The sequence below is a fragment of the Anguilla rostrata genome, chromosome 10 (genome assembly GCF_018555375.3).
Source record: "Anguilla rostrata isolate EN2019 chromosome 10, ASM1855537v3, whole genome shotgun sequence".
In the NCBI taxonomy this organism is placed as follows: Eukaryota; Metazoa; Chordata; class Actinopteri; order Anguilliformes; family Anguillidae; genus Anguilla; species Anguilla rostrata.
The window spans coordinates 40,761,927-40,779,029 of record NC_057942.1 but is presented as its reverse complement, the minus strand read 5'-3'; the positions used below and the strand labels follow the sequence as shown (position 1 = coordinate 40,779,029).

General features: G+C 45.2%; 1 protein-coding gene across 1 annotated transcript in view; it reads right to left on the bottom strand.

Annotated features, from left to right (window-relative positions):
- The window catches only part of mtrex (Mtr4 exosome RNA helicase), a 19,737-nt gene extending 2,634 nt beyond the window's left edge, over nucleotides 1-17,103 (bottom strand). Inside the window, exons 1-23 of the mRNA XM_064297151.1 lie at nucleotides 16,949-17,103; nucleotides 16,257-16,391; nucleotides 15,957-16,023; nucleotides 15,803-15,865; nucleotides 15,558-15,670; nucleotides 14,893-15,067; nucleotides 14,578-14,668; nucleotides 14,232-14,356; nucleotides 13,812-13,910; nucleotides 12,431-12,548; nucleotides 11,975-12,106; nucleotides 11,501-11,580; nucleotides 9,929-10,039; nucleotides 9,548-9,649; nucleotides 8,963-9,088; nucleotides 7,279-7,429; nucleotides 6,663-6,835; nucleotides 6,057-6,125; nucleotides 5,645-5,773; nucleotides 4,809-4,919; nucleotides 4,139-4,327; nucleotides 2,979-3,142; nucleotides 2,722-2,827 (exon numbers count right to left, since the gene is read on the bottom strand). Coding sequence (XP_064153221.1) covers nucleotides 2,722-2,827; nucleotides 2,979-3,142; nucleotides 4,139-4,327; nucleotides 4,809-4,919; nucleotides 5,645-5,773; nucleotides 6,057-6,125; nucleotides 6,663-6,835; nucleotides 7,279-7,429; nucleotides 8,963-9,088; nucleotides 9,548-9,649; nucleotides 9,929-10,039; nucleotides 11,501-11,580; nucleotides 11,975-12,106; nucleotides 12,431-12,548; nucleotides 13,812-13,910; nucleotides 14,232-14,356; nucleotides 14,578-14,668; nucleotides 14,893-15,067; nucleotides 15,558-15,670; nucleotides 15,803-15,865; nucleotides 15,957-16,023; nucleotides 16,257-16,391; nucleotides 16,949-17,046 — 2,727 coding nt within the window. The 5' untranslated portion in view covers nucleotides 17,047-17,103. The remainder of the gene's footprint in view (nucleotides 1-2,721; nucleotides 2,828-2,978; nucleotides 3,143-4,138; nucleotides 4,328-4,808; nucleotides 4,920-5,644; nucleotides 5,774-6,056; nucleotides 6,126-6,662; nucleotides 6,836-7,278; nucleotides 7,430-8,962; nucleotides 9,089-9,547; nucleotides 9,650-9,928; nucleotides 10,040-11,500; nucleotides 11,581-11,974; nucleotides 12,107-12,430; nucleotides 12,549-13,811; nucleotides 13,911-14,231; nucleotides 14,357-14,577; nucleotides 14,669-14,892; nucleotides 15,068-15,557; nucleotides 15,671-15,802; nucleotides 15,866-15,956; nucleotides 16,024-16,256; nucleotides 16,392-16,948) is intronic.

Sequence of the window (17,103 nt, the reverse complement as noted above, 5' to 3'; positions counted from 1 at the left end):
TTACTGAATGTAGCTGCAAAACTTTAATCCAAGTTTTAAGGATGGGGATGCAGTTATGTTACATATAGGCCTTAAGAGTTCTGCTTCTGGGTTGCATTTAGCTGGTTAATACACACCCCTACAACAAAGCTGCCGCAGAGGGAGCTCGATATAGCCAAATGAGCGGATGAATTTGTGGGCATCGTGTCAGATGTAGCATAACGAGCGGATGAATCTGAGGATATGGCGATAGATGTAGCACAGGCAGGGCTGTTGAATCCATGATAAATGTCCATCTTATAGACAAGCCAAGAGGCACCGCCTTCTCTCCCACTGACTTGCGCAACAAGAAGAAAATTACTGACATCTTTGCTTAGATTCTATCTGCTCGCTGGCTGACTTACTGCGGGGGAAAGAAATGAAGATAAGCCTCTTATCACCGAATCAGTTGAGTGCTGGGGGGAAACCCTGACTGTTTGGTGGGGGGGGGGGGGGTTTAAGATGGTTGCCATAATAACGACAGAAAAAAAGCAAGCAATGGGTTTCATAATTAAAACACTAACTTTATCCATCAGATGTATACTGGCTGATGAGAGTCTCATCAAGGATACAATTTGTGATGCGCATTTTTACACTACATGACCGAAGGTGGACAGCCCTTGGTCTAGGGCTGCGTTTCAAGGTTTGGGCTAGGCCCCATAGTTCCAGTGCAAGCACATCTTAATGTCATTCTAGACTATTCTGTGCATCAAACTTTGTGGCAACAGTCTGAAGAAGGCCATCTCTCCTGTTCCAGCATGACAATGCCCCCGAGCACACAGCGAGGTCTGTATAGACATATAAAGTATAAATCCTTCCCAGAAGAGTGGAGGTTGTTGTAGCAGCAAAGCATGGACCAACTCCATATCAATGACCATAATTTTAGATGAGATATTGGACATCAGCTGTCCACATACTTTGGGCCATGAAGTGTATCTTGAATCGCTTCAGCCTGCGGGGACTGCCTTTTGACTTTTTGCCAAAACATATAGTACACAGTTGATTTATTAACGCAATCTTGAATTTTCCATTAATCAACGTCTCGATGGACTTTACACCTTGTCCATTTGATAATATCCTGTCATAAGCATCGGCTGAAGCAGGCTTGGCTTCTCATATGCACTTATTTACCAAGCATTCCAGGCCTCGCGGCAACGGTTGGGCGTGGCCAGTGATAAGGGTGGGTGAATGAAGTCAATGGTGCCTCCATTAGAGGGGGTGCCACTGGAAAGAGACGGGCATTCTGGCATGACCAGATCTTGGCCTGAGGGCCAGGAGTCGGATCAGGAAAAGCTTTTCAACAGTTTATAAGCCCAACGCAGACGCTCTGTCTCCCCACAGCAGTCCACAGCGTTTAGCCTAATCTGTGTATTAAGACCAGTGTCCCCAAAACAGGGCCCATTGCCAGATTAACAGGTTTTTATCTCATTTCATCTCATTCTAGGCCAATTTACACACTACTGCCATGATGTCTGCCTTGGCTCCCCCAAAGCCCAGGGGCATTTAAAGAACACATTAAGTATTTAAACACATTTTCCCTGTCCATATGTAACCCACATTTAAATCTCAATTCAAGACTTTCTTCACCCCCAAATAAAGTCATGATTAGGCGGCAATCAATCTGACTTTACAAAGCTGCCAATTTTCCCTGACCCTCCACGCATTTTGGTGCACAGAAAACGCCGAGAGCTATCCTGTGAAAAACATACTCACTGTAAATTATGTTACAACTTCAAATGTTTCAAACAAATTTCCCATCAACTGACAACTGAGAAATGTGAAACAAATTGTGTCTGCTGAGCGTCGCCAATCACACAGTTACCCCCCCAGTCGAAACGTTTTCTGTGACTCGACCCTAATTATAGTCGTGCCTCTCCCCGACCTGACCGGGGTACGGTTTCACACGGCATATTTTACACACGAGGCAGTTTGGAGAACGCACAGCCAAGGACGAGGCAGGGGGAGGAAACTGGCAGGAACAGCAGAGCTGGGTTTTTTCGGAAAGGTCAGGCTCAAGCAACACCTTTCGGACACGACTATCAGCGTTTTTAATACAGGTTCAGGAGCCTCGAACGCCTCCAGTTCTGAGACCAAAAAGGGAACTCGGGGAGAAGCTTCCCCCACTCATGAATGCTCCAGAGAGAGAGCTGCATCAGACCGTACCCCCCGCTCTGTCATCTCCCACGGTAATTTGGGAGGTCCGTGAGACGCGCAGGCTGCTTAAAAATAAACAACAATTTACGACTCCACCCTTTCTGCTTGTACCACACCGTCTTGTGCGAGCGACGCTAGGCCCAAAAATAAAATGTTTACAGATGCGTTTTCTTTATTTTATAGTTAAGATTGCTGGATGTTTCTCAGGAGATAATTGTGGTAAAAAATGTTTTAAGTTTGAGGTGTACTGTCCGGGGGGTGGAGGGGGTGGGCTTAAGCCAACAAGGGAACCTATTTACTGCTACAGCTGCGCCCCCTAGCTGTTCAGCAGGCACCTACACATTTCCGTCGCTCAGCAGTGAGAGATGAGACTCTCCTGTAATCCGTACGAGCAGGAGAACTAGCACAAGCACGAGCACTAGCATGAGCACGAGCACAAGAACTAGCAGGAGCATGAGCACTATCACTAGAACTAGCAGCAACACGAACACGAGGACATTGGAGGTTGATCTCTGGACTGTCCGGAGCGTTCGGGGGGGGGCGGCTTACGTTCTCCTGGAACACGAAGCAGCTGAGGAGGGCCGTGGCTTGTTCGGCAGTCAGGTCGTTGAACAGGCCGTTGAAGATCATCTCCGTCAGCAGCAGCTCGTCCGCGCTGGAAACACAACCGTTAGGCGTCAGCGCCAAAACACGACCTTTCAGAGCACTTGTGTGTGTGCGTGTGCGCGTGTGCATTTGTGTGTGTGCGTCTCTGTGCGTCTGTGTGCCAGGGGGGTGAGGGTGTGGGTGGGGGGGGGACTCCGTACCTGCTGATTTCGCAGGCCACGCGGCCCTTCATCTCGATGACGTCAGAGGAAGTGGCGAAGCCCAGGCGCCGCAGCACGCGCTTCCTGCACTTGAGCTCGTCCATCTGCAGCACGGTGCGCGCCTTCTTCAGCTCCCGCTTTGCCGCCTTGATGTCCCCCGCGACCTGAGGAGCGCGACACACACACACACATCATACGCACGTGCAGCACAGACACACACACACACGTACACCATACGCACACACACACACACCATACACACACACACACACGCACGCACGCACGCGCCACACACACACGATACACACACACGCCATAGACAAAAGCAAGCACATGCACACGCACACACACACACACACACACCAGACAGTTTTTTAAAAAAACGGATTATTCTCAATTATGTTAAGCAGAGAGTTTGATTGGAGAGAGCTACAGTCTGTATAGCTTTGCTTGCGAGTCTGGCTGATGAAAACCGAATTTTCACATGACATTTTCACATAGGTTCACAACGCAGGTCCGAAAAACCTTTTACACAGTTCCACTTCCTAGTGACAGCGGCAGATCCTGAGAAAAAAAGGAACCAGCAAACGGTCGAAAGGGAAGATCAAAGCACGGGCGTGCCAAAACGGAAAGCGGCTCTGAGGACAGCCGTCGCCCGGGGTTACCCCTCTGACCCAGAGAGCGTGGCACGGGGCGATAATCCCAGCCGTGTACAAACAGGAAACTACACGCTGCTGAAACCACAGTGTCAACACTTCCAGCTGCGCAAGGGAACAGGACACACTGCATTGACACACTGCTGTTCTGCACAAACTCTGGAGTCTCGACTCAACAGAGGAGCGCACAATGAAAAACACATTTACTGTGCCTCACACTGTCATTAAATATTCCTTGTTAACAAATAAATCAATTTTGGATTAAAAAAATAATAATAATAATAATTTAAGTGCCCAACGTGGGGCTACACATTCCCCAGTTCTCACCCTAATTCGGAATGGCTAACTACCTGCAAACGTGTTCATGCCTTTTTCCAAAATTCCAAGTCAGTGTTCTAGAACTCCATTGCTTTGATTGTTACATCAGCATTAGAAAGTTCAGTTAAGAATGCGCGTGTGTGAGTGTGTGCGTGTGTGTGTGTGCGTCTATGGAGAGGGACCAACCTGTGCCTTCTTCTCGCAGAGGGTGTAGACAGCCTCCAGGTTGGGGTCGTTGTGTAGGGGGTGAGAGTACATCCTGTGCTCGAAGGCCTCCACTTTCTGGATGACCTTCTTCAGGCCCTGGTCCTTGATGCCCATGTCGTCGATGGGGTCCAGGAGGGGCACGCCGTCGGGGAAACGTTTCTGCACTTCCTGTTTCAGTGCGGAAGGGAAGAAAGCTTCAGCTGCACTTCCTCAGACCGCAATGCACAAAACCAAATTAATCAGGAACGAGGAAAAGCCATACAGGAAACCACTTTGGCTCTGGGACACTACACTGTAAAAAATTACGTCTGAATTTTATGGTAAAAAACTGTAAAACAGCAAGAGTACAACATTGTAAACTACTGAAATGTAAATAATTGTATAAAAATTCCGGTGAAACGCCATGACACGTTTAACATTTTTTATGCATCTGATGTACAGCCTGCGACCGTAAGCTTCCTACATTGTTACTGTTATTTAAACGGGTAAAGTTCTGGCAACCCAGCTGGCAGTATTCTACCGTAAAATTTACCTCCCCCTCCACAATGTACACAGTGGAAAATGATGTATTTTGGTATTATAGCACGAGACGGCGGGCGGAAGCGGGGGTTCTGCACAGCGCTAACGTTAGCCAGCGGGAGCCCCTCACCTGTATGGACTTGAGCACGCTCTGCCTGTTATCCGGGGGGCGCAGGTCTTTGGGGATGTACAGGCGCACCGAGCTGATGGTCGTGAGGAGATGAAGCATGACGGGAACGACCTAATTGGACAAAAACAAAGTGAGGCGCTGTCACAAACACAGTCGCACAATGAAAGGTTGGCTCTAAATGCATGAAGTGCATATTAACTGCAATGGGATTCTGACTGTTGATTATCACGTTCTGAAAGCATTTGGGAGGATCTTTCACATATTTGGTAAGAAAGCGCTGGCTGTTATTCTCTGCTTACAATGCTGGTGAGTAAACCACAACACTTAGGAATGCTTTCCAAATTTCTGCAGCTGTGTCCCATCGCCCTGGCTCACACTCAGCCTGTACAGCAGCTGTGTGGGCTGATGACTCACAAATATCAATAAACACTGAACTTATCGCGCTCTTATTTCAAATGTGTAATGTACCGCCAAGCTATCAGCATGAAACTATGCAACTATGCACTGTCTGAACCTGTAGCCTTCCGGTGATCGCATTTCTCCTGGCTCTCTCTCTAGTATTGACCAAAATGATAAAATGGGGGGGGGGGGGGGATGCTAGAAAGTTGCAGGTCTTTTTTGATTTCCTTTCCATTGTACCAAGGTTCTCTCTTTATTTTTTAAACAGGGGGCCAGAGTGCCCCAGGACCAGGGTACACTTGCAGACTCCTCCTCCCCCATTTCTCTCCAGAAACTTGCAGGTCGTCTTTATTTCTTTTCCACTGCACCAAGGCCCTCTTTTGTTAAACGGGGGCCAGAGTGCCCCAGGATCGGGGGGTAAACCCGCGCACACGGACCTGCATCTCGCCCTTCTCCCCGGGCCGGGCGGGTTTGGCGGACTCCGTGGCGGCGTTCTTCACGCTGTCCTTGCTGCAGTGCACCAGCACCTCCACCACGTACAGGGGGTCCAGCTCCCCCGTGTTCCCCTGCGAGAGGACGCGGACCGCGACAAAGTCACCACAAACACGAGAGACGACCGAACACACACCACAGCCGTCACCCTCTACTACAGATAAAACGAACAGGAAACGTCCTGTGTTTTTACACACTGAAGGGCAGCCAGGGGTAAACATGTCAACATAGGCCCAAATACTGAATCATCAAGAACGCGGAAAATGTCCTCTGCAACATTTACAGCCCTATACTGCAAAACTAAACAGCAGAACATCTTAAAACACCATGATCTTTACAATAACTTTCAGGACTTACCTTCACATTTGATTTTTTGGAGAAATTGACAACAGCTCCCCATCCAAAGTCATCACCTTCATTTTTGACCTGTCAAAAACATTTCAGTTCTCAGTGTTCCACATTCAAAGTCGATGCCAGTTACTAATATATGCACTGCTTATTAAAAGCAATACAGGGACAATCAGAATGACCACAATCTCACGACCTTAACGGAGTCACGCCGAGGATTATGGGTGACGTTGAGGAATTTAAACTCAGGAACAAGCATGCTGTGTGAACACTGAATCTCACATTCTTTGTACAGCAATTACGCACAAGATTTTTTTTTTTAAACTGTTTTCATGAGAATGTTCTGACCATAAATCTGTTCATAAACATCTCCATGAAGAGATATCATGGTTCAAGGACTAAAAAAAGTAACAGGAAGAAACTAAAAACAGCAAAACCACAGGCCCACAAACAAGTTCTACCCACGGAATGATCCCTTCCAGACAAAACAACACAAGCCATTTGGGAAACGTGCGCTTGTTCTGGGAACTTCATAAATGGTCCTATCCATCTGGCCTTCTTTTCAGTCATTTATTTACTCACACACAGAGGGCAGCCATCTTGTTTTAGGCTCACCTTGACCAGCCTTCCGGGCTGTAGAAACGGCAGGCAGTATTTGGGCTTGTGGACGTACTCCTCTATCTCCTTCCCCAGCTTCACCAGCTGCTGGCGGATCTTGTAGTACGTCACCACGCTCTCCTCGTTGGGGATTTCTATCGCATTATAGAGCACTTCCAGTTTCCTCATTTCTACAAGAGGAAAAAAAAACCCCATAAATGACATACTCCAGGTGCTGCAGAGTGGCTCACCCTGGTAATGCACTGATCTACTGAATGGACAGTGCATACAAAGGCCAGGAGTCCCAAAGGGCAACAATACACAATTGCTTTCAATGACGCCCAGTGATTGGAGGGTTTTCACTCCAGACAGGATGAGTGTCTCGCTAAACACCAGCGACCCCTGCTGGTCAATCAGCCGCCCACAAGTTACATGTGGTGAGTCCTCCTCAGACTCATGTTTGCACAAGCGCGACTTACGGCGTGGTTAAGAAGCATTCCTGACAAATTACTGCAGTAAAACCAAATTAACAGAATTCATATGAATCCTAAGGAAAGCCTGGCGCACTTCAGAGAGGTACGGAATCGGTCGGCCGGGTGAAATTAGGGAACGGGCCGTCGGTGTCGGGACTCACTCTCTACGACTCCGGGCACGGCCCGGTAGTGCTGGAACTGGTAGAAGGACTTCTCCAGCATGTACTCGGGGTTGATCTCCTCCACCCGCAGCAGGTTCATCACCATGTTGTACGTCAGGTGGAAGGCGCTGTTCAAGGGGTCAGCTGATCCCTGAGGGAGGTCACGTGACAAGACGACGCATGTAAAAATTACGCTCTGCTGGTGAGTTTTTCACCCCAGTATCATTTTCATGTTCATTATTATCTTTAATAATAATCAATTCTCTCATATATTGGGGGGGGGGGACATTTGATATAATTTAATCCTTTAGGCACCAATAACATTCCAGCATACTGACTATTTTAAAATAAAAATGCATTTGCAGCAATGTTTAGTACATTGTTTTGACAACAGAACATTGCTGAACAAGCTGTTCTGGACTTAGCTGATGAGTGCTTTCTTACTTTAAACCACAGGCTCATAAATGCCCCTATACCTGCAATGATAATGTCCACATCTCATCGGAAACTTCTGTATCTAACTCCTTCATCATTCAATAAAACTTCAATACTTTAAAAAAACTTCAGAAAGTTAACCGTCCCTTCAACATGATTTCAAGTTTTGACTGTCAACATATTTTGTCAAACATTTTCAGGGATCTACAATTTTACCAGTGAAAGTAAAAGTGAAGGCACTTTAAATACATAGTTGCTGTATGTTTTTTTTGCGACTTGCAGTGACAAAGGTCGAGTCAGACCAAACCGTCTGCACTGTAGGCAATAATGAGGAAATGTGCACACAATGTGACCCCACAGGCCAACATAAAAAGAGGCCTTGTCCCATTACTGCTTTTCTTTCTTTTTTAGCACTCTGCCCTGTGAAAGAACTCATCTAAGCGTGGGTTACATGCTTTCTTTAGGGCAGGGATGAGGTGGCCAATAATGTCAAAGGAAAAACTTGATGTCACGTGACAACACGTGCACAATGCATGCGTCGGACACTCATGGATAAACAGTGAACATAACTGCATTTCAGCATTAAAAACCATTGTGAACCCTGATGCACAGAATTTACTCAGCAGGAGCTATGAAAAAGAGTAGCCAAATTTATTAACCAAACATAACTTAGATCCAAAACTGAAAGTCAGTTTGTTAAAAACCATAAAGCATTGAGCATATCACAAAAATTTGGAATAACAGTTTGTGTAGCTTCTCTCAGCTGACCTGTTGAAACAGAGTAATTTAATCACTACAGACCAGTTGTCCCAAACATGTTAAGGCGTTTATGATGGCGAAGGCTTTAGAAGCTGAAAGATGGACACAGGCTGGAAAAGGCTTGCAAAAGTTTTTTTTTTCCCGGGTACTGCAGAGTAAATGCTGAGCATCAGGTTTCACTACAGCTGAAATAAATTCCAGTAGAAATAAAAACTGAATTTATATTGAGGAATGAGGATATATCACTTCCTATATTTCGCTTGCAGTATAACCAGGCAGAATGGGCTGCCCTGACAGTACAACTGCCATTGTGAGACCCAAAAAAGGCCCATCTCACATGCAGATATTTGTGGAGAGCATTTCTGGCCCAATACGATGATACACAGTAAACTATTTTGGTGTGGGTGTGCAGTAAACCGTTTTGGGTGTGCAGTAAAGCGTTTTGGCTCGGTTGTGCAGTAAAACGCTGCAGCTCGGGTACGACGCTCACCTTCAAGAGCTGCTTTCCGACCGTCGGGCTCATCTTCTCGTCCACCATGAAGATGACGATGCCCCTCTCGTCCATGCCACGTCTGCCAGCCCGGCCCGACATCTGGATGTACTCCCCAGAAGTGATCTGCAATGCCCGCACACGTCTGTAAGCCAACCCACTTTAATCCCCCGTTTGCCCATACAGAGCATACAGCCCAGGAACATTACAGGCCTGTACACCACAGCTGGGATGCCATGGCTAAAGCGAACTGTGAAGCAGTTGGTAGTGACACTCAATAGCTACATATAACAAGAATTCAAATTTGCTACAAAGCTGTAGTTTCCAGACCAAATGGCAACTAAAATCAATCAAATTTGAAAGTCAGATCAAGCTATTCAGACAGGATCCAACACTACAATTCTGGCAAACAAAATGAGCACAAAATACTATGTGGTGAACACCAAACAAAAATGCAGAGGTCGACAATTATCACAAATCTCATAATTCTCTTGGAAGGCCATGAATCAAAATGACAAACCATGAACGACTGAATTCTCTAGAGTGACCATGGACACAAAAAGTCAAGTGCATCGTTCGCCTTACCCAACGGAAATCTTTCCCGTCGAACTTGCGAGCGCTTGTGAACAGCACCGTTCTGGCCGGCATGTTGATCCCCATGGCAAAGGTCTCCGTGGCAAACAGGGCCTAGAAGGGAAGATAGGGCAATTACCAGCTGGCACATGATAGAGCATCTATCCCACAATTCCACAATGAGAGAAGAGACTGCCAAAGTATAACCATTAATTGAAGTACACATTAAAGTACAATTACCTACAATTAAGGGCAGATACAAGATTAAAAATGACTGGACTAATCAGTTTTGAGAAACAGCGGGTACGTGTCCACCTCGGGGACAGGGTCATTGCTCTCCCAGGCAGAATCCATTTTGAAGTGATTACAGAGGCCCGTGAGACAGGAACTGACCTTGATCAGCCCCTCTGAGAACAGGATCTCTATGGTCTCCTTCAGGATGGGGAGCAGTCCTCCGTGGTGGATCCCGATCCCACTCTTCAGCAGGGGCAGGACGTGCTCCACCTTTCACATACATTACATTGCAGGCATTTAGCCGACAATCTCATCCAGACTTACACAACTTTTACATGGCATCCATTTTATACAGCTGGACATATACTGAAGCAATGCAGGTTAAGTACCATGCTCAAGGGTACAACGACAGCGTCCTACCTGAGAATCGAACCTGTGACCTTTAGGTTACAAGACCAGCCCCTTATCCATTATACTACACTGCCACCCTATACTACACACGTACGGCAACAGTCAGAGAACGTTTGTACGAAATTACTCTCAAACAGGACATGATGGGGGGGGGTTAGTATAACTGCAGACATGGGTGTGCATGTGGAGAACTTCACATGTGTAATGATGTCACTCCAACGTCGCCATCCACTGCAGTGAAGAACCAGCACTGCTGTAAGCTGCACTACACTAATCCTATTCAGGCTCACTCTTCTGTGTTCACCAGCAAGGTTGTTCAATAGCCAACCCAACAGTCCTGTTTCTGAGCCTTTGATCACCGTGGGGGAAAATAAACACTGAATTGCCCGCATACTGTACATCTACACCGGGATTAAAATGAAATCCATATGCCTCCCACTGGTGACAGGACAACAGCTGCCATGTATAATTTCAGAATACCTCTATGATGTTCATATACGTATATACACTTCTTCACTGTAAACTGTTTTATAAATAAAACATGAAGGTTTGCTGCTGATGCACAATTGTTTAAAAGGATCTGGTCCCCTTATAAAGACTCCCTGTTGAGACATACACTGCACACAAAGGAACAGAAGCCTTCCTGCGATAAACCAGGCTCCAGCTTTTATAAACACATCAAAGCAGCGGCTGGACTACATTACCCAAGGCCTGGGAACTACAATCAGGAGGAGAGCTCACTTCCGTCTTTAACGACACAATAAAGGGCTTAATGATCAAAGAGACGCTGGAGAGTTGTGATTGGACTGGAAAACATTACGCTCTCAACCAAAACAAGCCAAAAAAAATGTAATAAAAAATCTTATGCAATGTCAGCACAAATTCATCACAAGCAGGCTACGCTGGCTACAATGCACTAACTGCAATCACGTGGACTCCTGTGCAGCCAGAACCCAGACGTCCCAGATTTTACATGAGGAGCTCGACACAGAACACAACAGGAAGTGTAAGTTGTGGTTATACACTGTAAAGCCACCAGAAGCCAACAAAAAGCACTGTTTTTTGAGATTTCAGCACACAGACTCTCTCTCCATTTTAAAGCTGTACAACTTTCCTATGCAAAGGTCTGTTATCACTTAGATACACAGTAATTTGACTGCTGTATACAAGTGTTTAGAGACTGACACAAGAGCCGTTTCCCCTGCAGAGAATGACGTTACATGTACACACTCATATTTATCACAACCCATATCAAATTATACACTTTGACTTCAATTTGTCCTTAATACACACACACACACCTTGTTTATAAATTCTTACCTGCGGGAGCTTCTTGTCTTCATCGGACAAACAGTCGATGGCATTGCTGAATACCTCCTCCACAAGCTTCTTCTCTTCATCTGCCATGTGAACAAAGAGCGAGTGAGGCAGCCTAATCTGGCTAATCAGAGATCACATATGTAAACTTCAATTCCCACAACCCATCAAACGGCAATGTGGAGAACATGGCTGCAAGGACATTAGGAAAATGAAAAATGCTGACAGTGCAGTTTTAGCAAACTGAGCAAAATGGCAGGTGCTAAGATCCAAATGCATTAAAGCCACTTAGCTGAGCCAATATCATATACCAGCATTTGTCCCAAGCTGAAATGAATTTTATTCATTCTGCATATGCATATAAACCTGCACCAGCAGAAACTAAAAGCCTGAATGGAAAGCAGACAGACAGCACTGATATGTATATGATGATGCACACACTGCAGACAATCTGAAGCTGAGCTGAAGCTTACTGACCTGTGTTGAAGTCCAGCTTGGCCACCTGCAGAGCGTAGGCCTCGCACTCCTTCTTGCTGAAGCTGAAGATGATGACGGGCTGGAAGTTCCGCTCCATAATCATCTTGACGATCTTGAAGACGTTGGAGGGCCCTGCGGGGGGAAACGATGTGTGAGATTTTCTGCCCGATGCGCATACTGGTTCAGCAAACAGTTTCAGAACAGGGCTAATCTTCATTAGCTCCCTCAGCACCCAACCATACAGTCCTCACTCTCTTGTTCTATTGTCCACGGTCCTCTCCTTTCAGTGTCCCATTTCAATTAATGATGAAAATAATGACAATAACATTCTGTGCATTTTAAATACAATGCTTCTACAGTTCCTCTTCTGAGTTAACAATTCTCATGTAATTATTAAACACCAAATCCTTCAGTTTTTTTTTTTTGCTTTTTGTTGCCAACCCCCTCCCAACACACCTCTTGTGCCCCCTTTCCGGCCTTTGGGGTCCCACTTGTTACCACTGCTGCCCCCAGAGTCCCCGGCGTCTCTCAGCACCTGCATAGCCGTGTTGAAGTTGTCCTCGCGAAATTCGCCCTGAAAAACAGAACGCAGGATGCATCAATAAAGACTGACATTTCTACGAAAGAAAATAAATGATTACTTTAAAAACCCAAGAACTGCGTTAACACCTCAGTCAGATGGCTGTGGGAATGTGCTTTCATCATTTTACCCAAGAAAATATTTCTCATGAAAAACATTTCTCTATAACAGAAATATAATCCGCCATTTTAAATTCCTCACATCTCCTTATTTCAACCCCAAGAGCGAAAGCGAAAGCATGCCATGTCTTCTTTTTTCTAACATAAACACACTTATAAAAACTGCAAATTGCACAACAGTCCATCTTCTTTCACTTTAACCACAAGGTTTCAATCTAAGTGCATCTGTTGGTAGGAAACCCCAAATTATACATGACAACAGCATGGAGCACTTCCGTACGCCCTAAAATAGCTCACCGAACTTGGACCGAACATTATAGGACAAACAAGTCATTCACATTTATGCAGAAATGAACTTCAGAATAAATTGCATGGATTTACATAGACAAACATCTTGACGATGCTTCTAGGCTTATGATGAATCAGTAATACTTGCAGTCCAATTACTAAAGAGGTTCTCATTTGGCCAAAGCAAGCTGGATTTCGACAGAAATAAAGGATGAATTAAATCCTCCAGAGAACTTTGTGTGTGTCACTAAATGTCAAGACAGCTTGAACTGCGGCTTCCTTTACTGGTACCTCTGAGTCACGCTGGAAAATATCTGCTCGGCACATTGGCACTGCCACCCAAGGCTCTGCCCGAGCAGACTTAATAATAACAGGTTTGCTGGCTGGGGAGTGTGCAAATGCTGCACACCTCAGATGATCTTTAGCCAGCCCCGCACACTGCCGGCTAGAAATTCAGCCACCCAAATGTAGCACATACACAGAGCTTTATTCAGAAACCCAGCAGTGTAGAAAATGTCTGTGCTAAAGCAACAAGGAAAACCATGAATTACTGCACTACTAGTCAAAGTAAGGACATAACTGCAATGTAATACATTCAATTATGTTTTACAAATACCTGTTATTTAAGCTTTCTTTTAAGTAGTGAGGAAGTTAATACAATTTAATTCAGTGGTTGATAAAAAAAGTTGTGTTAGAGCCACTGCCCTTGCAAATATTTGAGTAAAAGGAAATTCTAACCGATTACGTAGACATGTTTCAGCTCTGAAAAATATAATTAACACATTTACATATGGAATGCATGTATTAAAGATACATGAGAAAATGTAAGCAGTGTTTAAGCATTACTCACATTCTCGTCCACTACAAGGTGAAGTCCGTCGCCACCTGCTGGAAATATGTAGTGTTGCAGCGGAGTGGGGCGATAGTCTGTGTAGACCACGTGACATGGCTGCGGAGACAGGAGTCATGGGAAGAAAATATTTACAGTGCGTGCTAGGAAACATCTTCCAGTAAAATGCGGGCAGTAACGAAAAAACAGCACGTGATGCCCTTAGATATCACTGGCATCGCAAAAACAGCAAACAACAATGCAAAACAAAGGCCTTTAACCTGTGAGCTGGCAGAATAGTCATCCTCTGAGACGACTAAAATTACTAAAACTAATCTCCAAGCACATTCAGTGAGATTAGCGCAGGTAAATACTGGAAATGTACAAACAGCTGTAGACAGAGGATAATTTCCCTTCTTCAGGAGAGGTAAATGAACGCACCTGCTTGTGAAGATGGCAGATCCATTCGGCAAACTGCCTGGCATTGGGGATGGTGGCGGATAGGAAGACGTAGTGCACGTTGTCTGGAAGGAGGATGATGGTCTCCTCCCACACAACACCACGCTCTGCAGAACACAACATTTCCCAGCTGATTTCCTCTCGTCTTTACAATTACAAACCCTTTCCAGCAATAGCGTAGCAAACCATTTCTCTGCACGGTTGTTATAAGCAATAAAAAGCTATTTATTTCATTCCTTTGTTCATTTTTTCAATTGATTTTGGGGGGAGGAGACATGAATTCAAGATATACTACTCCATAACTGACACGCGAATGCATTCACCGTACCTGAATCCCTCATGTAATGGATCTCATCAAAGACAACCCAAGCCACCTCTCTCATGACCTCTGACCCTCGGTACAACATGCTTCTTAAAATCTGCAGGGAGAAAAATGACAAATGTTAATAGCGGGACCATGACATAGAGAAGGTTCCCCTTTTCTTCAGTAGAATTCAAAGTTAAGACACACTTCAGACCGACCCTGTACATTTCAATCCCATCATGCACTATTTTTTTTTATTTGATGCAGACAGTTAGCCAGAACTCCCATAAAAGCAGGACATCCCCATCAGCACCAGGCCAATCCGAACTAAAAGCTCACCTCAGTGGTCATGACCAGACAGGAAGCAGTGGGGTTGATGGTGACATCGCCGGTCATGAGGCCCACGTCCTGGAACTCCTCGTACATCTCCCGGTACTTCTGGTTGCTGAGGGCTTTGATGGGGCTGGTGAATATGACCCGCTGCTTCTCTCTCAAAGCCAGGGCGATGGCGTATCTGTGGGGTAACAAATGTACACACTTACAGTACTTTTCCTCACAAGCTGCTAGAGTTGATGTGGGAAAAGACAACAAAAAATAAATAACGTCTGCCCGTTCCATTCAGAACTGCCTTCTCTCCTGTTTCCTGCAGTACTACAACATGCCTCTGCACTCAAAATGATGGGTAGCCACTTCTTGCAAAAACGGACCTTAAAACAGTTGGCAATCAATTTTCAATGATCACTTATGCAACATCTAGTACTCTCTACCAGGGTCAATCAGAAAATACCACTACCTTAAAGCCCATCTCAAGACATACTTCTTTAGGTATACATTTCATGCCAAACCAATGCCAATAAACACGTAAAACCCCCGATGTCCTTAGTAGACTAAAAGCATTACACCCAATCAGTCTTGCTGTTAAAAGCAGTCTGACAGCAGTCCGAGTTTATAGATGCTACCATTTGAGCTAGCGCCCATTTCCTTTCCGCCCAAAGCGTACTCACTCAGCACAGACGGTCTTTCCAGCAGAGGTGTGGGCTGAAACCAGGACAGACTGGTTGTTGTCGATGCAGAGGATCGCCTCCCTTTGGAACGGATCCAGAATGAAAGGGTACTCCTAAAAAAAAAAAAAAAGCAAAGTGTTGACAAGCTTTATCACAACCGATTGGAATGCAGGTGTCTTTCACATACCTTAATTTTATTTATTTATTTTGCTATAGTTACTAGGCATTACACATTCTCCAATTACCTTAGCTGCTTTTCCAACTCGAGGCTTCAACTGTGTGTAATCCTCATTGGCTGGCAGGGCCACCTGATTGAGAGGAGGGACCAATCAGCAATCCTGCTGTAGCTAATCGAATGTGAAATTCTGTACAGTTAATTCCTCACAGTACAAGACTTACCTCATGAGTGCAGCCTTCCACAGTCTCAACCTGTTCCACTTTGACTTTGGGCATCAGGTCTGCAAGACTACAGGAGTTTTGAAATCGAGTTATACAGTATTTTAATTGCCAACTACAAACATGGTTTGTTGACTGTCTATCCACACAGACACAACTATCCTAAAGTATATGTGGGACTACTTAGAAAAAGGAATGACCATCACTGTGTTTGAATCATAAATCAGGTGGGTGTATCTCACTACATTGAAAAACTGGCACAATGCCCATGAAACGTCTTTGGATGCTTATTGCCACCCTTACTTTATTTCCTCTGCAGATACAGTCTCGAGCTTGGGCTTCTTCCCAAAAACCTCGTCCGGCCCATCGTCCAGGTCTTGCTTGCCCGGAGCTGCAGAACTCTGTTCAGCCTTGTCTTTCCCATGCTGACCGTCTTTCCTGGAAAACAAGTCAATAAAAACCAAGTCAATAAAATGGACTTCTCGCATTAAGGCCTCACATAATACTTCTTGCAAGGTGCTTAATGTTTTCAGTCCTTCAGAAACATTAAGCACCTTGCTGTGTACCTAAACATGTAGTTAACTGGCTAACTATACTTAAACATAGCGTACACATAACTAAGAACTGTTCGTTTAACTCATTTTCATTTATTCATAGCCTACACTGGCACGCACTAGGTTCGCTCGGACGTAACAATAGTAGCAAGCCAGCTCGGTTGACTGAACCGCTAACTACCCAACCCAAAGGGACCGCAAAGTAATGGTGTGTAAACGCTCAGTCGGTAACTTACCGGCACCTAAATTGCATTTATAAATAAGTTTAGCCATTGTTGTCATTTCAGACCATGTGTCATTTTGCTAGTTAGCAAGCAAGCTAACAGCTATAACCACCCGCACATGTTTTGGACATACGACACACGCAAAGAGGATAATTACACACGCGTGTTTAAAACAATACAACCCAGCAGCCAGAGAAACGAAGTTTGTCCATCTTACCCTGCATGAGCTCCAGCACCAGTGCTTTTTCGTTTCTTGGAGGATGGTTGTTCCTCCTCAAATACACTGAACAGCTCATCTCCAAAGGCGTCCGCCATTGTTGCTGGCTGCAACGCTGCTTCCGTAAGAAAAAAATACTTCCGCTACGGAAAGTG